Here is a 21,561-nt window from a genome sequence, read left to right as displayed (position 1 = left end):
TGGAAATGGAAATCCAGAAAACATCTATTATAAAAGTATCAAGGGACTAACCCTTCTTAATGTGAGTGATAAACATGAATTTATGGAGCATGTTATTTTGTTTAAAAAATATTCTTTAAAAAATCAACTAATACAGAAAATTATGAAGAGAATAATGTTAGTCATTTCAAATCTACCATTCAGAGAATAACCACTATTAACATTTTGGAGAATATCTCAAATGTTTTCAATGTATATATAAACTTAGATTTTTTGCATCAGTAGAATCATAATGTACATGCATCTGTAACTTGCTTTTTTCATTCAATAATAATGTTATGGACATATTTTTACATGAAAGGTCTACCTTCTTGTATCTAATGCCTCATAATAGTCTATTTTACCTATTTCTTGTGTCAGGCTTTATTTAAATAACCACATTTTATTCATGGATCTTGAGGGTGATAGATTCTAGTATAAACATATCTTCTGCATCATCTTCTTAGAGTTAATTCTTAGGAATAAGATTTTGGAATAAAAAGTATATATGCTTTTTTTATTGTGAGTTCTTCAGAAATAGAACCATTTTACATTCCTGCCAGCAATGGACAAGGTTCTAGTTTCTTCACATCCTCACCAACACTTGATATTTTCCTTTTTTTTTTTTTTTGGATGATGATCACCATTATAATGAGCGAAGTGCTATCTCATTGTGATTTTGATTTGTATTTTCCTAATGACTAATTTAGTTGAGCATCTTTTCATGTGCTTATTTGCCATTTGTGTATCTTCTTTGGAGAAATGTCTGTTTAGTCTTCTGCCTGTTTTTGAAATGGCATGTACATTTTGATGTATAATTGCAAATGGCTCTCCAGAAATGTTGCACCAATATTTTTGCCCATCAGTGGTAGATGAGGGGGCCATTTCCCCTTCATGTTCATCTACACATGTTTTTCTTCTCCTAGTTTCCTCCCCTCTCTCACTTTCCCTTCTTCCTCTCCTCCTCTGCCTCCTTCTCTTCTTCTAACTATTGTAGGTCTGACAAATGAAAAATGACATTTTCACTTTTTAAAATTTTTTATTAATAAGGCCAAATATACTAGTAGTTATGAGTTTGTTGGTAGTCTGTGTTTCACCTTTTGTGAAATAGTATTTGTTCATTTAGTTAGTGAATAGGTATTATTTTAAAAAATATTTTTATTGATTTCAGAGAGGGAGATGGAGAGATATAAACATCAATGATGAAAGAGAATCATTGGCTGCTTCCTGCATGCCCCCTACTGGGGATCTACCTAGCAACCCAGGCATGTGCCTTCACTGGGAATTGAATCGTGATCTCCTAGTTCATAGGTTGACCCTCAACCACTGAGCCACACCAGCCAGGCAGTCAACACATATTTAGAGTGAACTGTCTGTGCATTAGGTTCTTCTTTCTAGGCCCTGGAGAGCAAGGTCAGAATAAACAACAAGGACTCCACTGTCTTGGAGCTACTATTGTTGTGAAGCAAATAGTATATAAATCAATAAACTAGATAAGTTAAGATTTGTTAAGTGCTATAAAGGAAAAAAAAAGGGTGATATGTTAGAGTATTGGTCAGCAAACTGAAGCCTATGAACTATATCTGTCCCATTGCCTATTTTGTAAATAAAGTTTTACAAAGGGAAGACCTCTCATAGGATATGACATTTGAAGTAAGACCTGAAATATTACACTGTGTTCCTCCCACTATATCATTAGTTTCTTGGGGGATAGGGACAATGCTAACTTAATCTTTCAATTCTTACAGTTCCCTGTATATTATTTTAATTAGTTACTGCTTCTTCAATTGAATTAAATTCCATTTCATGTTAAACACTTGAAATTTAATATTTGCTTTTTTAAAATATTTATTTGACCATTCATGTTCTTTCCCATTTTTAAAATGGGGAACTTAATTTTTTAGTATGGAAATACATAGATTTACTGTAGCAAGCCATTGGTAATAAAATAAAACTTAAACCTAATTTTGATCAAACTGTGGTTAAAAGCAGGTCACAGAAAAAAAGACACATGATTTTGTATAGGTTTTGGCTTTTGACAGACTAGACTTGAAATCCCAGCCTTGAATCTTGTTAGTCATATGACCCTAGGCAAGTTTTCTCAAATGGAAAATGGAGTAATAATGCCAATCTTTCACAGTTGTGATTACTAAAGCAAATAATATATGTTAAGTATTTGGCAAAGGGCCTAGTCCAAACAAATGTTTAGTAAATATTAGCTATTTCACCGCCATCATTATCATCAACATCATCATCATCCCTACTATTGTCCTGCCTTTCATGTGTGAATGTGTGAATTCTTCATCCCCTAGTTAACTAATTTTAAACAGACTTTTAGCATCCAAATTTGTTTTGAAATATTAATAGACAAAGAGAAGAAAAGTGTTAAAGGTAGAGAGAGAACTAGAACCCATTTTCTTTGCCTGTAAAGTAAATCACTGTTGAATCCTAGAGGAATTAGGTCAGTGTGCCGGATCCCAACACAAGACCCCAGTGGTGAAAGGGTCACGGGTCCAAGAGAAGGTGCCTCCCAGTTGAAGCCCCTGCTAATGCTTCACTGAAGCCAGACTTACTGAGTAGTGCTGGTCGGGGGCGTGGGCGTTAGGAGCTTGTTCCAAGAAACAAATTGTTAGACAAAATTACATGCCTTAGTGAAGTTGTTTTTATCACCGGGATGAGATCTTGCTGGGCAATTTGGTTCTGTACTGAACATACCTATTGCAATCACCTTTGCCTGTTATTGCCTCTTTCTAATTAAAATGGATATTACACACACAGCTTGTGACAAAAAGAAACTGAGAATAGCGAGGAGATGAAGGAAGGGAATGAGTGCTCCATGCTAACCTTCTCCGTGATTACTCACAGAATATAAATGACCATGAGGTACAATTTCTGGTCAACTAATAATAAAACTTCCTTTTAATTGCCTGCATAGGTTCAAATTATTGCAGTTTCCAAGTTGCCAGGTAGGATTCAAACATGATGCTAAAAATATTCTTTGTGTTCTTGCTGTGACTGATCATGGGAAGGACAGGTCACCACCAGTAATTATCGACTTCCAGCTGCATGCAGAACATTGGTATAGACACTTTTCTTGTTGCAAAGGCAGCATAGGTTAAGTTCCCTGCACTCAGTTAATTTTATGTTTCATACTGGTTCACATGATACAAATATATTTACCTAATCATTGTATCAGTGCGGTGTGTGTGTGTGTGTGTGTATGTGTGAACTGAACTGACTAGAATCACACAGAATAAGTTTGGAGAGGAGATTCCAAAGGTAGGGAAGGTTGATCTAGGCCAAGTGATAAGACACATTGTATAAGGAAATTACCAAAGAGCTTTTCTGGAGATTACCAAAGAGTTTTTCTGGGCTGCATGAGTTCAGTAGGATATTTTTTTATAGTTCAGGATTTTTAGCTAGACCCAGAATAAAATCTGACAATAATGATATTAATCACTAAAATGATTACTACTAATAGTGGTAGTAGTAATAATATTCATGGTTAATATTTGTTGAGCACAGGGCATGTGAAAACATTGTTCAGTGTTTTATTATCTCATTTAATATTATAAGAATCCTATTAAATTGGTTACTACTATTATCCTAATTTTGGAGATGAGGAAACTGATGCACAAGGGAATTAAACACTGTGCTCAATGTCTCCCAGCTTCTAAGTGGAGGAGGCAGGAGTCAAATACAGTTCTGCTTAAAAATCCAGGATCTGTGTCTTTAATTAAATTATACCCACTGAATGTTCCATTGGAGTAGTGGGAGCAGGTGCTACAGGAAGTTGAGGAGTAAGAGTGGGAAAATGAAAGTTGCAAGTGTAGATGAGACTTTAAGGAGGTCTGGGTAAGAAGTGTGGAGAGAGACACAGAGACTAGGGAGGAAGTTAGGACAGGAATGGTGGGAAGATGTTTTCAGTAAGAAGTATGGAGAAGGTAAAAGAACAGCTAGAAGGAGACACAGAGTCACAGATGTGTTTACATATATTCATTTGTTTAGTCATTTGCATCTTTAATTTTATGTCTGATGTATTGATTCTATCATATGACTACCTATGCTCTATAGCCTTTTATGTTCTTACTAGAGGCCTGGTGCACAAATTCGTGCACTGGTGGGGTCCAGCCGGCACACCCCAATGGGGGTGGGGGTGCCTGCTCCGAGGTGGGGCCAGCCAGGGCTAGGGGCCACAGGCGTTCCAGTTGTTCCACCATTCAGTTGATTTGCATGTTACCCTTTTATTATATAGGATGACCCCTGCCTATCAGCTGAAATTATTGCTCCACAATGCTAGTATCCTATCTTTTGCTAGATTATCACGCAAAAATTGGTAATAACACATTAAACCTATATTACTCTAACGCAGAGTCCTTCTTTCATCACTTTCTCTCAACCCTGTGGTTTATGTCTCTGTCCTTAATATTTTTTTATCAAAATATGTTATAATGAAGTGCTTTCTGGCAACCTGCTTAGGCAATTTTTAAAATCTGTCAGCACCTCTCCCCAAATATGCTGGGTAACTGTCATGGAGTTGCTGAGTGTGTCTACACCCAGACAGGAGAGGATAAGCTAGGTGGACTCTCAAGGCACCCTTGGAAATAACCTATGCAGTTTTTCTGGGTGTTGGATGGGGTTGCATGCACCCCTACTTATGTGGGACAGCTTCCATTTCACTTTTTATGGGATCTTAAATCCTAGAGAGCAGAGCTAGCCTGTTTACTTTCCTTTGGCTAATTTTATTACACTAGTGTGTGCCTCTTCCTTTTAACACAGTACGCCAAATGGTGTCAATGACAGTACTCTTTTTAAACTCTCCTTTACATCACTGAGCACAAGGTTCCACATATTCCATAGTAGGTGCTTACTAAGTCTTAACAAAATTAAATCTATTAATATAACTTTTGTTGGTTCAATTGAAACTTCCTCCCTCCCTTCCTCCCTTCCTCCCTCCCTCCCTCCCTCCCTCCCTCTTTCTTTCTTTCTTTTCTTTTCTTTTCTTTTCTTTTCTTTTCTTTTCTTTTCTTTTCTTTTCTTTTCTTTTCTTTTCTTTTCTTTTCTTTTCTTTTCTTTTCTTTCTTTCTTTCTTTCTTTCTTTCTTTCTTTCTTTCTTTCTTTCTTTCTTTCTTTCTTAGAGTTTTGTGTTATTTTTTCTTTGTTTTATACCAGCCAAGAGCTGTCTGAATAGATTTTCGGGGCATCTAGAATTACATCTTTCTTCCGTGAGACATTATCATTCTGTCCTCAAGTGAAGAGTATCCTTTGTGTGTAAGTCTATGAGACATCCACTTAATATTCTCATATTCTTTTGAAGACAATGCTGGATGACATCAGTTCCACACTGCTTTTCAAACACAGCGCCGGCTTGGATTCCATCTTCTCACTGTTCACTTCTAACTGTCACATTTGGCTAAAGGAGAAAGAAAGCCCTTAAGAAAAGGCCAGGCTATTAATGTGCTCTTCAAAATGCTAAGAAAAGGCTAAGCTGTTTATAGCATTTTCAGAATACTCATCTCTCGGAGACTTGCCAGCAATAGTGTCAAGGTGAAACACGCTTTCCTTCATCAAGGAACCCAGAGCCTTTGTGTTATCTGTGCTCAAAGTATTGGTCCCGCTTTTGTTAGGCATGGGATTTTGGAGGTATAATGGTACTTGGATATAATTTAAACTAAAATATAATCATAAACCTGATATTGTATGTTTACTATAAAAGTGGCGAGAAGGTTGTTCACTGCTTGATAAAGCAAGCCTGGATTCATTCAGTATATAAATGTATTTCAGAATCAAAGGAAAAATCTCCCTGAAATTTAGTCACTTGTATAACTTCTAAGAGGTGAGAGGCATGGGTATCATGAGCAAATCTGTTCACTGCTTTCTATTTTGCTGAAAACGGAGCTAAGTGTTTACTTTCATTTGCTTCATTCATTTTGCTAAATGGGTTTGTCTTGATTAAAAAACTGGGCCTCTAACGGTGGGACTAGGTTTTCATTTCAGGAGGATATTGGTTTTTGCCTCATATAGTTGAGTCAATTGGCAATCTTTTGGAAATTTTCTGGACACATTTTCCTTGTCACTAAATAAATTCTCAAAGAAGCAGGTGTACATTTACTCATTTTTCTTGTTAATACTTTCAACAAGTGTTTGAGATTTTAGTTCTTATTCCACCTGAATCTCAGGCAGCTAATGCCATTATGTCCTTTTTTCAACCACCCATGAGAGCAGAGCACAGTGGGAAGAGCACCAGGCACATTGTAGCCCCCATTTTGCCCTTGTGGACAAGTGGACAAGTCATTAACCCTTAAACACTCCAGGTCAATCAGGTTCTGTTGAAGGTCTTGAAAGCGATGTGTCTCAGTGGATGAAAGCATGATTCAATTCTTGTTTCCACCATCCATTGCTGTGTGACTGGGAGCAAGTTACTTCACTCCCTCTCTGTGCATTGGTAATAGCTACTCTGCTTGTAGGATTACATTAGGTGCCGCATGCAACCCAGTGAGTATGGTGCCAGCACAATGCCAGGGGTAAGCATTCACTGCATGGTGGTTGTCTTTATCTTTCCCAGACTTAAAAATAGTGTGAAATGAGTCATTTTTTTATTTGACCATTAGCAGCTACCTTCATTAGTGGCCTTTGGCCTGTCTAAATGTTTGCTAATTTTGAAAAGACTAAAAGGACATTTAATAGATGTATTCTTCGTATTATTTTTCAACCATCCTTTTTTAATTAACTTTTTTTTGATTTGAGAAAATTGCAGATTCACATGCAATTATAAGAAATAATATAGAGAGATCCAGTGTGCCCTTTATCCAGTTTTTCCCAGTGGTAACAGCTTGCAAAACTATAGTCCAATATCACAACCAGATTCTGACATTAATAAAGTCAGGATGCAGAACAATTTCATCCTTACAAGGACCCCTTGTTGTCCTTTCACAGATACTCCAACTTCCACCTCACCCCTGTCCCTGACCCAGCTCCTTGACAATTACAAAGCTACTCTCCATTTCTATAAATTTGTTATTTCAAGAATGTTGTATTAAAGGGACCATATAGTATGTAACCTTTGGGGGCTGGCATCTTTTCACTTAGCATAATTCCCCAGAAAACCATTAAGCTATGCTTTTGATGAACCAAAAATCCTTATGAATAGTGACACATTTTATTTTTGCAACAGAGTAATTATTAACCAAAAGTGCTTAATGGCATACAGTGCATAGTAAATGTTCAGGGAGGTTCAGTGGTGGGTTCTGACTCCACCTACCTCTGCCCTTCCTCCTCCTCCTCTCTGTCCTTCTCCTCTTTCCTTGCCCTCTTCTTCCTCACGTCCTCTTATTAATATTGACAAAGGCTGATTGCTTAAGTTGAAAATTCTAAAAAGACTTAAACAAAATAATTTATGTAAAATTTCTTTATAAATTACAAACTCTCTATCAGAAATTGCTGGTCAGAGTTGGCCACATTATAAGAATGGTTTGCAGGTGCTTGCGATGTATACTGATGTGAATAAAGAAGTCAGCATGAGCAGCTCTGCCCTCCAGGTTGCTCCTGCCGTGGTTGCACGAGAAAGAAATAAATGTTTCTGCTAACTAACAAAGCCCGTCATGCTTTGATTTTAAGCAACAAAGTCCCATAAACAAAATGCAAACGTCAGTTCACATTCTTTATAAATCCTTTGCTCTAAAAAAGAGCCTCCTGTTTTAGTTGCCAGACAGTAAGTCCAAGGAGCACCTTCCTAAAAGCATCAAGAAATGCCAAGTACTGTTCGAACTCAAGAGATTTCATTACTGTTTCTCTGGTCAAAAGCCCATAGGCAGACCCAAACCAACCCCTTAGGAGGGAACCCAGCCTCATTGTGCTCAGTTACAGCATATTTTCCTATAACTTTGCTGCTGAGATTCAAATCCCTGTCCTTTCGGTGGAGTAAATCCTACTCTGATGGAATTTCCCTCTATTCAGAAATAGGGTAAGGGTAGAGCAAGCTTGCTAGGCATGCATGTTTGAGTCAGGAAAGGGTAGGCTAAGCTGTGCTCACAAATAACCCTACATTTCTCTGGCTATAAAGGTTTCTTCCTCATGCAAAGTCCAGTGAAGGGAACTCTCCTTGAACCTGTAACTATACTGTCTAGACTACATGGCCTCTAAGGTCACCATCGCAGGAGAAGAGGGCTGGGGAATTTACAAGGTGCTTTTAAGTAGGGTGACCATGCATGCGCATTGCCTGTGACAGCCGCAATGTATGCCTATTGATTTGGAGTAGTAGTTACTATTTTTCCTGGTATTATTAGAAGTGTCCCATTTTAGACAATACATAAGGGTGACCCTTTCTAAGAGCCAGCAACCATAATTTCTGCCCATATCCTATTGGCCTCCTCCTAATGAGCCAGGATGTAGAGGATTGTAGAGGAGCAAGGATGTATGTTAGTGAACACTAAAAACTTCTGGCACAATAGGCATTTTCAGGAATGCCATAAATTTTTAAACAGAATTAACTCCATAACTTTACCAAAATTGTGTTGAGCAGATATGACATAAATATGATATTTCTATGATATAAACTATCTGATTTAATCACACACTGTGGTAGCCTGAATCATGCCTCGCCCTTACAGATATCCACATCCTAATCCCCAGAACCTATTGCCTTACAGATCTGATATCAAAGTAGGGGGATTATCCTGGATCATCCAGGTTGTCCCGAAATGTAATCAGTTCTTTACAAAAGGGAGCAGAGGGAGATTTGACAACAGGAGAGAAGGTGATGTGATGATGGGAGCAGAGGTTGGAGTGATGCATGTTGAGGATGGAAAAAGGGGCTGCAAGTCCAGGAACACAGGTGGCTCCTAGAAGCCTCTACAAGGCCCGGCAACAGATTCTCCTCTTTGAGCCTCAAGAAGGAACCAGTCCTGCTGGCATCTCGACTTTGGTGCAGTGAAACTGTGTGGGGAGCCGATATAGGGTTAAGCCTCGGACTGACCTGTTGGCAAAGTCATAAACAAGTCTTCTTCCGAGTCTTAAACAACCCAATCCGAGAGGTGGCCGCTGATTTACACGCGCTGTCATTTAGAAAATAAAAATGGGGGAATTCGCCGGAAGCTGGTCCACCCTTGCTGCTTGACACAGTCGCTGCAGGGAAGAAACATCTGCACAGCTTATGTTTCAAGGGACCTGGCGTATATGGCATACTGTTCTTAGTATGTTTGCTCCCCTTCTTAGCGCTATGTGTTTTAACCAAGGTCACCTCTCTGAGAAAGGTTGTTTCCCCAGGTATGGATTTTTTCCTGGAGTTAGGGATTAACAGGACTAAGGAAGGGAATAAAACCCCTTAACTAAGTGCCAGGCGGGTAATTAATCACTTCAACTACGAACAATCACGATTAAACTACATAATCTTTACTTAGGATAATCTCCTTCAGTTACTTCCTTGTAGCTTAACAGAACAATAAAGTAGTGACCTTGTAATGGAGATAACAAATGCCCTAACATTTGGAATAGAATGGATAGGATTAAAATCAACTGGTATAAATACAGATGTAACAGGACAATAAACACAGAACCTGGCTAGAGAACCTCGCTATGCTGATCAACTGAATGCTGCCTCAGTGTCCTTCATTCTTCGCCGACTCTGTCCACACCTATGGGAACCCCTGGACCTGCTGGGGCTGGACCCCAACAAAACTGGTTTCAGATTTCTTATCTCCAAGACTGTAAGAGAATGAATGTGTATTGTAAACCACTAGGTTTGTTGTAAATTTGTTATAGCAGCAATATGAAATTAATACATGCATTCTGAAGTTTAGCATGTGACTTTAGATTTCTGTGTCGAGTTAAGGTAAATACTATTCTTATCCTTATTGTACCTGTGAGAAATTGAGGCCTGAAGAGTTTCAGTGACTTGCCCAAGTTCCCTCAGCTAATCTGAGAGCCAGGATTCACACCTACACAGACTGGCTCCTCAGAACATGTCCCTAACCACTGTGCTCTGCTGTCTCCCCCTGCTGCCCAACTCTCCTCCAAACCCCCCTCCCACCAGGCCTGCCAACCACGGAATGCCTCTGCTCCCTGAAGCCCTCCTCCCACTCCCACCTGACTTCAGTCTCCTCCTCTGTGGGCTCAGTAGTAATCTAGACAGTTTTCTAGCTCCAGCTTTTGGAAATTTTATGAAAAATTCTACGTCTTCCATAGGGAATTTAGGCTTCAGGAAAGATTATTGAATTTTTTCATATTCAAGTTTTGGAGAAGATATTTTTACTGAATCTTCTTCCTACTCTTTAATTTCTAATTCTCTTCCTCATACTCTAGAGAGGGGGATGTTCCCAAGAGTAATCAAATAAGGTGATTAATAGAAGTCATCCTGGAACTGTATTGAGCTTGTTTGACCATGACCCAAGCAGAGAAGCATGTGGAAATTTGGTATATGAATTCTTACTTAGTTATTACTCTAAATCTCCCCTTAGCTTATATTGGTTATATACTAGTATGCATTTTGCCATATGGCCACTTATTTAATGGTTCTGGAGTTAACCACTGAATTAAATATTTATACCTGCCATGGCCCCTGCACTGAGCCCCAGATCTCCCCTCCAGGACTGAAGACCTTATTTTCCCAGCTCTGGGGATGTGCTGCCTGACAGCCTTCCGCTCTCAGCCCTCTTCAAGAATTGCCCCTGGCCAAAGGATGTGGTCTCTTTCTTGGGGGAAATCTGCATCCAATTACTGGTTGATATGGGGGTACAAAGACCTAACCTCCCCTACCAGGATTAGGGACAATTTTGAAGGGCCATCCCAGCCCCAAATCTACCCATGGGGTTGGCTGAGTCCTTTGTTGTGTGATTGCATTGCAGCCCATCTTCTTTCTCTGCCTAATTCTGCTTTCTTTCCTTTCTCCATAAGTGTTGATCCCAAAGGTACCCCTGTATAAATGTTCTGAAAGCCACATTCCCTCTTGGGGGTTTGCTTCCCAGGAAGCCGAATTGCAGAATGAGTTGGTGATAAGGACATAAGGGTGCTCAGTTAATTCTACTTTGTGCGAGTTAGGAGTGTTCTAAAGGAACTAGGAAACATAATTTCAGGCTTAAAGTTTATTTTTTAATGTAGAAGTAGGGAGAAAACATCACACCCGTCACCCACTCATGATTAAAAATACATTCTGCAATGTGACCCATAGTTCAATCCCATTTTCCTTTAACCTCCATTTTAACAGTTAATTTACAAATGAAATGAACTCTATAAAACAAAGACTCTAGCCCATTTCCAATCCTCAATAAATTCAGCCTTCCTTTCTTGGTGAAACAGTTTTTCCAGCGTATAAAAACTGGGCTTGAGAAAGCTTTAAAACCATTTTCTGACAATAAAGACAACGATGTAAAGTGAAATGGAATCGTGTATAAGCACTACCTCAGAATTTATACCTTCACATCTCCACAGAGAATGAGGAACAGACATTCAGTTTTATAACACATTGAATATAAGCATTTCTGTTAGATCCTCTACCCAAAAAATTTTTCCTTCAGTTCTTTCCCCAACCCCTGAACCACTGGCCATGAACATGCGTCTAGCCTTTATGCCCTGTGCACTTCATGGTTGATTGCACAACTCATGCTTTCTGTTCTGATTAGAGCTTTTGATGTTTTAAAGAGGATTTTCCCTGTTTGGGGTCCTTCATTAGTTCTGTATATGGTGAAAAAAAAATTTCCTGGAGAGAGAGAGAGTAGCTATTCTCTCTGCACAATGGGTGTCAGATTTCAAAGGCTCTTTTCTCTGGCCCTTGGACTCCTGAGCAGTCCGAATAAGTCTGGATATGTACAGCCTAAACGTTTACTTTTTCTTAAGGTCTTTTGGTCTTAAAGGATTGTTTTCTTGAATAGTTTCTATAAAAAGCATGTACCCATAATGATGATTTCACTGCCAGCTCTATCATTTTTCATCAAATAGTGCCTCGGCTGGGCTTGGGGTGGGGTATGAAGAGCAATGTGTGCGGAATAGGGGCCAAGGAGGAGGAGGGGTGTAGGAGAAGCCCCAAAGACATTTCCTAGCTGAGCACTGCCTTAATTTACATAATCCCAGATGGGCCACTTGTGTGGTTTTCCTGACACCAACCAGTTCCACAATTCTCTGAGACCAACTGGGTGTCCAACAATTCAACTCATTTCCAACACTACTACCCAGAGCTTGTGCAGACTCCACAGATTAAGAGCTCAATCCAAGGCTGCCCCCACCTCAGACGCCAGCTGCAAATGAGGTGCCAGGCTACCCACACTTCTGCCCAGCATACTATGATGTGGGTGGTCCTACGATGCCCCCTCAGGTTCGATAATTCGCTAGAACAGCTCGCAGAACTCAGGAAAGCACTTTAGGTATGATGACCAGTTCATTATAGAGGATAGTACTGAGGAACAGGCAAAGAAAGAAATGAGTAGGGCAAGATCTAGGGGATGGGAGGGGCAGAGCTCCCACGCTGTCTTTGGGTTTCCACCCACTAAGAAGCTCCTTGAAACCTGTCAGCATGGGGCTCTTATAGAGACTTCATTACGTAGGTGGTACTGATTAAATCATGAGCCATTGCAGATTGAACTCAACCTCCAGCCCCTCTGCCCCCTCAAAGATGAAGGTGTAGGGATGAAAGATGTTTTTTGCTTGTTTGTTTTTAGAGAGAGTGGAAGGGAGAGGGAGAGACAGAGAGAAACCTCAATGTGAGAGAGGCATATTGATTGGTTGCCTCCTGCACAGCCCCAACCAGGGTCGGGGATAGAGCCTGCAACGGAAGTTTGTGCCCTTGACTGGAATAGAACCTGGGACCCTTCAGTCCGTGGCACGAGGCTCTATCCACTGAGCCAGACTGGCTAGGGCAGGGATGAAAGTTTTAAGTCTCTCATCACATGGTTGGTTTTCCTGGTGACCAACCCCATCCTGAAGTTAGCACTTAAAAGAACATTTTCAGAGCCTTTAGGACAGTGGTTCTCAACCTGTGGGTCGCGACCCCTTTGGCGGTCGAACGACCCTTTCACAGGAGTTGCCTAAGACCATCCTGCATATCAGATATTTACATTACGATTCATAACAGTAGCAACATTACAGTTATGAAGTAGCAATGAAAATAATTTTATGGTTGGGTCACAACATGAGGAACTGTATTTAAAGGGCCAGAAGGTTGAGAACCACTGCTTTAGGAGGTCTATGCCAGGAAACCTGGGTCAAAGACTAAATATTTATTTTTACTGTACCATAACTATAAACTATGAGCATAATCTAAAATAGATGTTTAAACATACATCCCAGGGCATGCAGTCTCCCTCAATAGATCTCTCCTGGAGGTACTCTGCATAGAGGCCATTGTGCAAGACACTTTTGGCATCTACTTGATATGAGAAGGGAGACAAAGTTGGCAACCATAGAATCACTGAGAAGCTGCTGAAATTACTTTGGCTGGACAGAAACATTTGGTTTCCTGTGCTTATGGAACAACGTGTCTGAGCAAGAATTGTCCTTTATTAAAAGGTGACCTTTGCTCAAGAGCTCAGGGAAGCACCATGCTCAGCCGGGAGTCAGTGGCTGTAGACCAGGGGTCCTCAAACTACGGCCCGCGGGTCACATGCAAATACAAATATTGTATTTGTTCCCATTTTGTTTTTTTACTTCAAAATAAGATATGTGCAGTGTGCATAGGAATTTGTTCATAGTTTTTTTTTAAACTATAGTCCGGCCCTCCAATGGTCTGAGGGACAGTGAACTGGCCCCCTGTTTAAAAAGTTTGAGGACCCCTGCTGTAGAGTGTCGGTGACAACGGTGGTGATGATTTAAGAAGAGTATGTTCTATTCTTAGACAGTGTAACCTTTGAACCAATTCCCTGCACAAATGCTTTCTCTCCCATATCCTGCCTTAGTTTCTAATGTTCTTGTTCCCTGCAAAATGTCTTTATAGTAATGTTATTTATTTAAAATTAATTTTTAAAGATTCTTGCTATCATACCAATATGACACTTTGATCTCATATTATAGTAAAAAACATACACACACACACACACACACACCTCTTTTCTGTCATATTTAAAGTTTTTTAATACAAAAATTAGAGTAATGCAAAAGATAAATCTTATTCTCAGAAAAGTGTGAAATTTCCTGTGATCTGGTAGGGCTGTATATACAAGCCTTTCTCACCTTCCAAAGAGTTGGGGGTTGTTTCTATTAGATTGTGGTGAATATTATCCATTGTTTTTTGTATTGGGATTATCTTCATCATATAAAAAGTACAGTGAAACTAAATATATCTACTTCCCTCTCACCTGGAACTTTTATTAGCTGGGTAACCAGTCATTCATGATTTATATTCTTAAGTAAGGTAGTGTCATAGTCTTCTTTTTACTTTGGAATGCAAGTTTTTCCTCAGTCTGAAAACAAAAATCCAATCGATCATTAACTTCAAACACTCAGCTGATCTACTGAGAAGACATAGAAAATATGGTAGAGAAACATATATGTGAGAATGCTGGGTGAAAACAGTAATTGCTTTCTTACATTGAAGCTATTAAAATGATTTCCCTCATGGCTGTGACTCTGTGTTTTAAGGTACTGACAGGAGGCAAAGCTAAATCCACCCATATCACAAAGACCATGATTTTTTATATTCACTTACCAATTACTAGGGCAGACAGACCTAGCGGACTGGTGGAAATCTGGCTTTCTCCCTTTTTTCTTGGTCACCAACACTTAGAATCAATGAAAAGGCAACTGACAACGTTGTGCTGAGAGAAGCAAAAAAAGGTCTCAAAGTAGGGCTCAATAAAAACTCATTGGATTGAGAAAAATTACAGATACTTTGAAGATTATATGATTTTTCTGCCAATCAAGGAAAATCATTGGAGTGAAGGGACAGAATAAAATATTTCATTATGACAGAATCTAATTTTCATGCAGAAACTCATATAAAACACAGTATAGCATTGGCAAGTAACCTGTAACTCTCCCATGCCTTTGGAAACTCTCCTCAACAAGTTCAAGTCCAGGCCAGATTTTAATGAAACCCTGTAGTTTGCCCCAACTTGACTAACTTTCTTTCCCTTCTTTGTACTATTTCAGACTTATCTTCTCTAGGCAGGCAAAATTATCACTATTCCTCTAACATTGCTCTTTAACACCTAACCTACTTGAGCGAATTTACAGTCTGCTTCCGGCCAAGCTCTTTTCTTCCTTTCTCTCTGCAGAGCCTTTCCTAATCCAGGAAAAGGAACCAGGATTTGCTGGTACCTTACTTTGGACAATTTGGACTCAAAGCCATTTACAAAAACATAAAAGACTTCTCAGTGATTATACGATTGCCAACTTTGTCTCTATTGAATAACAAACAAACAAATTCAGTAATTTTTACTTGAGCTATTTTACTTGAGAAATTCTATGGAAGACCTAGAATTTTCCATAAAATTTCCAAAAGGTGGAGCTAGAAAACTGTCTAGATTACTACTGAGCCCATGGAGGAGGAGACTGAAGTCAGGTGGGAGTAAGAGGAAGGCTTCAGGGAGCAGGGGCATTTCGTGGTTGACAGGCCTGGTGGGAGGGGGTTTGGAGGACAATTGGGCAGCAGGGGGATACAGCAGAGCACAGTGGTTAGGGACATGTTCTGAGGAGTCAGTCTGCCTAGGCATGAATCCTGGCTCTCAGACTAGCTGAGGAAACTTGGACAAGTCACTTACAGTCTCTGAGCCTCATGGTATGTTCACATTGTAAAATGTCCAGGTAAATCAATATTGTGTAGATACAGAACAAGAATTATGTCTAAAGAAATACTTTACCTGTTAATTCAACCATTTTACTTGAAATCTTGTAAATTTTTTAAAAATACTGAATTCTCTAGGAAGAAGATATAATTGACTTCCTAAAGCACATTTCAGATTCTCTTAATCTATATATATATATATAATTGATTTTTTTAGAGCTAGAGAAAGGGAGAGGGATAGAGAGATAGAAACATCGATGAGAGAGAAACACTATCAAGCAGCTGCCTCCTGCACACCCCCAATAGGGGATTGAGCTTGCAACCCGGGCATGTGCCCTGACCGGAAATTGAACCTGTCGCCTCTTGGTTCCTGGCTTCAGCTTGAAGCTCAACCACTGAACTACACCGGGCGGGCTCTCTTAATCTGAGTTTATTGCACTGATATACTTTGGCTGTGAGATCAATTTAGTGTGTCCACTTAACTCAATATTTTTAAAAACTGGACTTCATTATTTTGATGATAGTGACTTTTAAATTTTACTGTTTAATAAAGTGTTTATTTTAAAAAATACCTTGGACATGTATAGGTGGTTACTTCTATTCTGAATTTAAATAGAAGTTTTAGGAATAATAAGGCTCAATACCACTTCTGTGAATTAACATTACTTTGAAATTTGTAGCTATTGCAATAAGGCAAGAGAATAAAATCAATGTTAATTAGACAAAAGACATGTATTTCCACAAAGACCAATAAACATATGTTTAATATTATTAGACTAGAGGATCCGGTGCACGAATTTGTACACCAGTGGGGTCCTCGGCCTGGCATGCGGGATTGGGCCAACATCACCCAAGGGGTCCTGGATTGTGAAAGGGTGTAGACCAGGCCTAGGGACCCCACTGGTGCACAATTGGGACCAGGGAAGGACGTGGGAGGTTGGCCAGCTGGAGAGGGACCATGGGAGGGCTCCAGGGTGTGTCCAGCCCATCTTGCTCAGTCCTGAACGGCCAGACCCCAGCAGCAAGCTCACCTACCAGTCAGAGCATCTTCCCTCTGGTGGTCAGTGCATGTCATAGCGAGTTGTTGAGCGGCCTTAGCATATCATTAGCATATTATGCTTTGATTGGTTGAATGGCCTACTGGATGACCACTTAGCATAGGACTAGAGGCCCAGTGCACAAAATTCATGCACGGGGGGGTGGTCCCTCAGTCCAACCTGCACCCTCTCCAATCCGGGAGCCCTCAGGGGATGTCCTACTGATGGCTTGAGCCCGCTCCCCGTGGTTCTCTGCTCTCTGTGGGGCCTGCCTGCTCCACACCATGGTGATGGGCAAGCAGGCCCTGCTGGGTGCTGTCTGCGGGCGTGCTTGCCTGCTCACGGGTTGCTGCAGATCCAGCCTTGCTGCTCAGCCCCAGACACTCCAGAGGTGGCAGAGCAGCGAGGCTTGATCCACTACCGGAGTGGGCGGATCCCGCCTCTCCGCTTGGTCCCCGTGACCACTGGTCGGGCCGACAGGCCCAAACACTCCAGCAGCGAGGCTGAGGGGCTGGGCACCACCATCTTGTGGCTATGGGTGCCACCATTTTGTGAGGAAGTGATGGTTAATTTGCATATTACTCTTTTATTAGATAGGGTAGGATGTTGTGGACATGACATTAAAAGCATGAAGAGATATCTCAAAATATACAATAGAATGTCTAAAATGAAAAAGTAAAATGATCAAAGTGTGTGAATATATGGAATAACTGATTCCCCCATACACTACTGGTGGGGGTATAAATTGGCCAATCCATTTAGAAAACTGTTTGGTAGAATCAGCTTAAAGGTAAATAAATGCATAACCGATACCCAGAAAATTCAATGTTTATGTATCTACCTCACAGAAATGAAGTATACCTCAGTTGGTATACCTGAAATAAACTTTTGGAATAATACAAATGCTCAACATCTGGAAAATTAGTAAGTAGTGATACAGTCATACAATGGAAATTATACATGAATAAGAATGAACAAACTATTGTTAATACTGACATGGATGAAAAACATAATGTTTAGCAAAAACAAAAGAGTACATATTTTATGACTCTACTTAAAGTTTAAAAAATATAGTTGTAATACACACACGCACACACATGTAAAGCTAAAATGTCAGTGTAGGAGCCAGAATAGTGGTTACTTTGCAGGAAGAAGGTTAGTGACTAGGAGGGAGCACCAGGGGACTTCTTGGATGCCAATCATGTTCTGTCTTAATTTGAGTGATGATTATGAGAATGTGTTTATTTTGGGAAAAAAAATTAAGTTCTACATTTAAGATTTCTCCTTTTTCCTCCTGTATGTTATAATTCAATCAAAAGTTTATTTAAAGGATTATGTTCAGCAACAGAAAAATGTAGACTACTGTGCTATAGCATAATAGAAATATCTGGAATCTGAAGCTTTAGAAGTGTCCACCAAAGGGCTTAAAATGCCTGGGTGTCTGAAAAGGTAGGAGTAATAGCACAAGGGTAAGTTCTGACAGTTGAGGGTCATTTGTGTTCTCCAGAGGATGGACAAAAATTAACAACTCCAGGATGACAGCTCTTTTTATTTTATCTTTCTGATCCTAAGCGTTCACTTGCGGTCTCATAAATAAATCCAGCAATTAATCTCCATCCTTGACAAATGGCCACTTATTTCTGCAGGTTCATTGTTAAGGGTCAGCGGCCAAAGTGCTCTATTTGGATCCAGTATATAAATTATGTCGTAAGATACTTCTAATGTTATCTAAAACTAACTTGGCTTCTTTGTATTTTTATTTTAAATACTGCAATCTTTAAGATGAGAAAAATTCTACAATAACAGAAATATAGCTCCAGAGAAAACACAAATGTTTTAATGTCAATTATTATTACTACTTTGAAAATTATCTACTAAAGGGTATTATTGTATGTGAGGCCTTTCATCACCATATAATAAACTGGATGTTTAGTGTAATTAAATAGCAATGAGATATAACCAAAATAATCATGGTAATCACATATATTTCAACATATTAATAAACTAGTTAATATTAACTCTCTAAGATGTTTCCAATTTTTAATAAATAAAAATAGTCATTAAATGGCAAAATAAAAAGGTTTATAACATTCCATGATAATAATATGCTGCCCTGTGTGTGAAAAACCCTCATTTGTTTCTGATTGAAGTATTAATTGTCAGAACCTATTTAGAAAGTAATCTGGCAGGAAATGTTAAAAAGTAAAATGTAAACACTCTTTGACCAGAACAACCACCTTTGGGGAATCAGCAATACAGAAATTAAAGCGCTTGCACTCAGGAGATATATAAGTAGACAAGCATGCTCAAAAACTAGAAACTACCTCTTTAATGAAGGATTGTCCATGCCATGCATTGTTATAAGCCATTAAAAATGGTGTGTTCAATAGTGATAATACAACATAGCCGTCATTAGGTGTTTGTGATAGGCACCCTTCTAAGTACAGTTTACCCCTGAACAGCACAGGTTTGAACTGTGTGAGTCCACTTATATGTGGATTTTTTAAATAAACACCTACAGCACTATAAATATATCTTCTCATGATTTTCTTTTTAATAGATTACTTTGTTTTAAGAATATAGTATTTAATACATAGAACATACAAAATATGTTACTCAACTGTTTATGCCATCGGTAAGGTGTCTAGTCAGCAGTAAACTATTAGTAGTTAAGTTGTGGGGGAGTCAAAAAAGTTTTATGCAGATTTTCAACTGTGTGGGAGGACTGGCATCCCTAATCCCAACATTGTTAAAGGGCCAATTCTATTTTATATGTGTAAATTTACTCCATTCTTGTAACAATAATACTATAGAGTAATTCTTATTATTTCCATTTTATGGGTGAGAACATTAAAGTTAAAACACATAAAATATTTTACCTAACCTCACATATCTGGTATGAACCAAATGGTCTTAATATTCCAAATGGAATATTCCAAATATTCCAAATGGTCTTATTCCAGGCATGCTCCTGACCTCCATGTGGTTAGTCTGCCTCCCTGAATTGGTAGAGGGGAGATTTCTCTTATATATTGGTAATTGAAAAAGCAATGAATGGAAATTTGGTTATTCTTTTTCAAAGAAATAAGGAAAGAAAGAAAAGGAAAAGACCCATGTGAATATACATTTGTATCTAGATTTTAACAGTTTTGGAAGAAGAATTCTCAAATTGGTGATACTAATTACTATAAGATTTAGTGCTGAAAAGGATATTATTAGTTTTTATTTATTATTTGAAGTTAAAGAAAACACTGGAATACTTTTGTCACTTTTTTAAATCCATTAAAGTAAAGAAAAACAAGTAAAAACTAGTCTCCAATTTTAGGTTCACTATGTTTTCTGGAGAATAATAGGTTCATTTAACAAGTAGACACGGAATTAATAATCCTTGTCCTCTAACTTTTTACCAGGATTCAGGCTCACAAGAATCTAATTCATTAGAGTCATTCTACATGACATCATTCATCTTTAGAAGTATCTAGATGTGCATGAAGTGGGTCTGCAGTAGACATTCTTTTCCTTTCCTTCATGTTATTCTCCCATTTCTTCCCACCTCCTCATCAAATAGCCAGTACTCCAATCACAAAAGCTGTCTTATTTCCTTTTTTTAGACTCTCAGATGACTTGGCTATACTAGTCCTTGGTGTGGTAATAGTGCCTTTCAGAGAGAGTGAACCCCTAACATAATTTGCTTCACTGTGGCAGGACTTCAGCTCAAAATGAGAAAGGGAGGTTTGTCAACTGGGCAGTCTGTTCAGAAGCAAGCATCCCATTAGAAAGAGAGCCAAACATCCTTCATTTAGAATCATTCGCAATGATTATGCAAACAAAAATAGTCCACATTTCTAGAAGTATCAGCTGTTTTATAGGCTCAATTTTACAGATTCAACGGTATGAATCTGTATACTGTTTCCTAGACTCATAGATGTGAATCTTAATAAGATATAAAATGATATATGTGACATTTCAGCAGTGTAAAGATACAATCTTACCTTAGGCAAGAATTATATATCTTTCACATAAAATTATTATATGGAATTGGTATTTGTGTATTTTGAGAACTTCAGTCAACAGTTCAAAACAATGCATTTCATAAACATTTTTATGCTTTTTCTCAGGTTCCATTTAAGGTCTCGCTGCCATCCATATTCAATCTCGAGAGACTTTTTGATCTTGCTAACGGTTGTATCCTATCAGGAGGAAGCCTTTTCAACTGGATTGTGTCAATTATTCCCTGAACATACTTTACATATTAACCTTATAATGGTTTTCATTCTTATTGTTTTCCTTGGTTTGAAATAAGTTTCGAAATGGTCCTCTTACAATAAACAAAATAAAATTGTTTTCTTACACAAGCTCAATTTCCTTAAAAACTATAGTTCTGAGTAATGTTTTACATTGCATTTGAATTAAATGACAATGCTGCCGCTTATGAAGACATCTTATGGAGATATTCATAGAAAACATGTTTGTGCACAGTGGAACTATTCCCATGTTTATATAGTTTATGTTTAGTTTGTCTTTAGCTGTGTCCATATTGCAAGACTGAATTAAGCCAGTGGTTATAAACTGGGGGGAATTTTGCATCTAGGGTGACATTTGGCAATCTCTGAAGACATTTTCGATTATTATAACTGAAAGGGGGATGCTACTGGTATCTAGTGGGTAGAAGCCAGGGATGATGCAAAACATCCTACAGTTCCCAGGAGAGCTCCCCACAACCAAGAATTATCTGGCCCAAAATGTCAATAGTGCTAAGGAAGAGAAATCCTGGATTAAATCTCAACATGTGGTAAGTTC

The 21,561-nt window shown here is 38.9% G+C and overlaps 1 protein-coding gene across 1 annotated transcript in view; it reads left to right on the top strand.

Annotated features, from left to right (window-relative positions):
• The window catches only part of CFAP54 (cilia and flagella associated protein 54), a 241,930-nt gene extending 220,931 nt beyond the window's left edge, over positions 1 to 20,999 (top strand). Inside the window, exon 67 of the mRNA XM_023749820.1 lies at positions 20,880 to 20,999. Within this exon, the coding sequence (XP_023605588.1) occupies positions 20,880 to 20,999 (120 nt within the window). The remainder of the gene's footprint in view (positions 1 to 20,879) is intronic.
• Positions 21,000 to 21,561: the final 562 nt, after the last annotated feature.

Source organism: Myotis lucifugus, unplaced genomic scaffold (genome assembly GCF_000147115.1).
Source record: "Myotis lucifugus unplaced genomic scaffold, Myoluc2.0 scaffold_10, whole genome shotgun sequence".
NCBI classification, from domain to species: domain Eukaryota; kingdom Metazoa; phylum Chordata; class Mammalia; order Chiroptera; family Vespertilionidae; genus Myotis; species Myotis lucifugus.
Note: the sequence above shows the minus strand (reverse complement) of the source record. Positions and strands in the feature narration are given on the sequence as shown.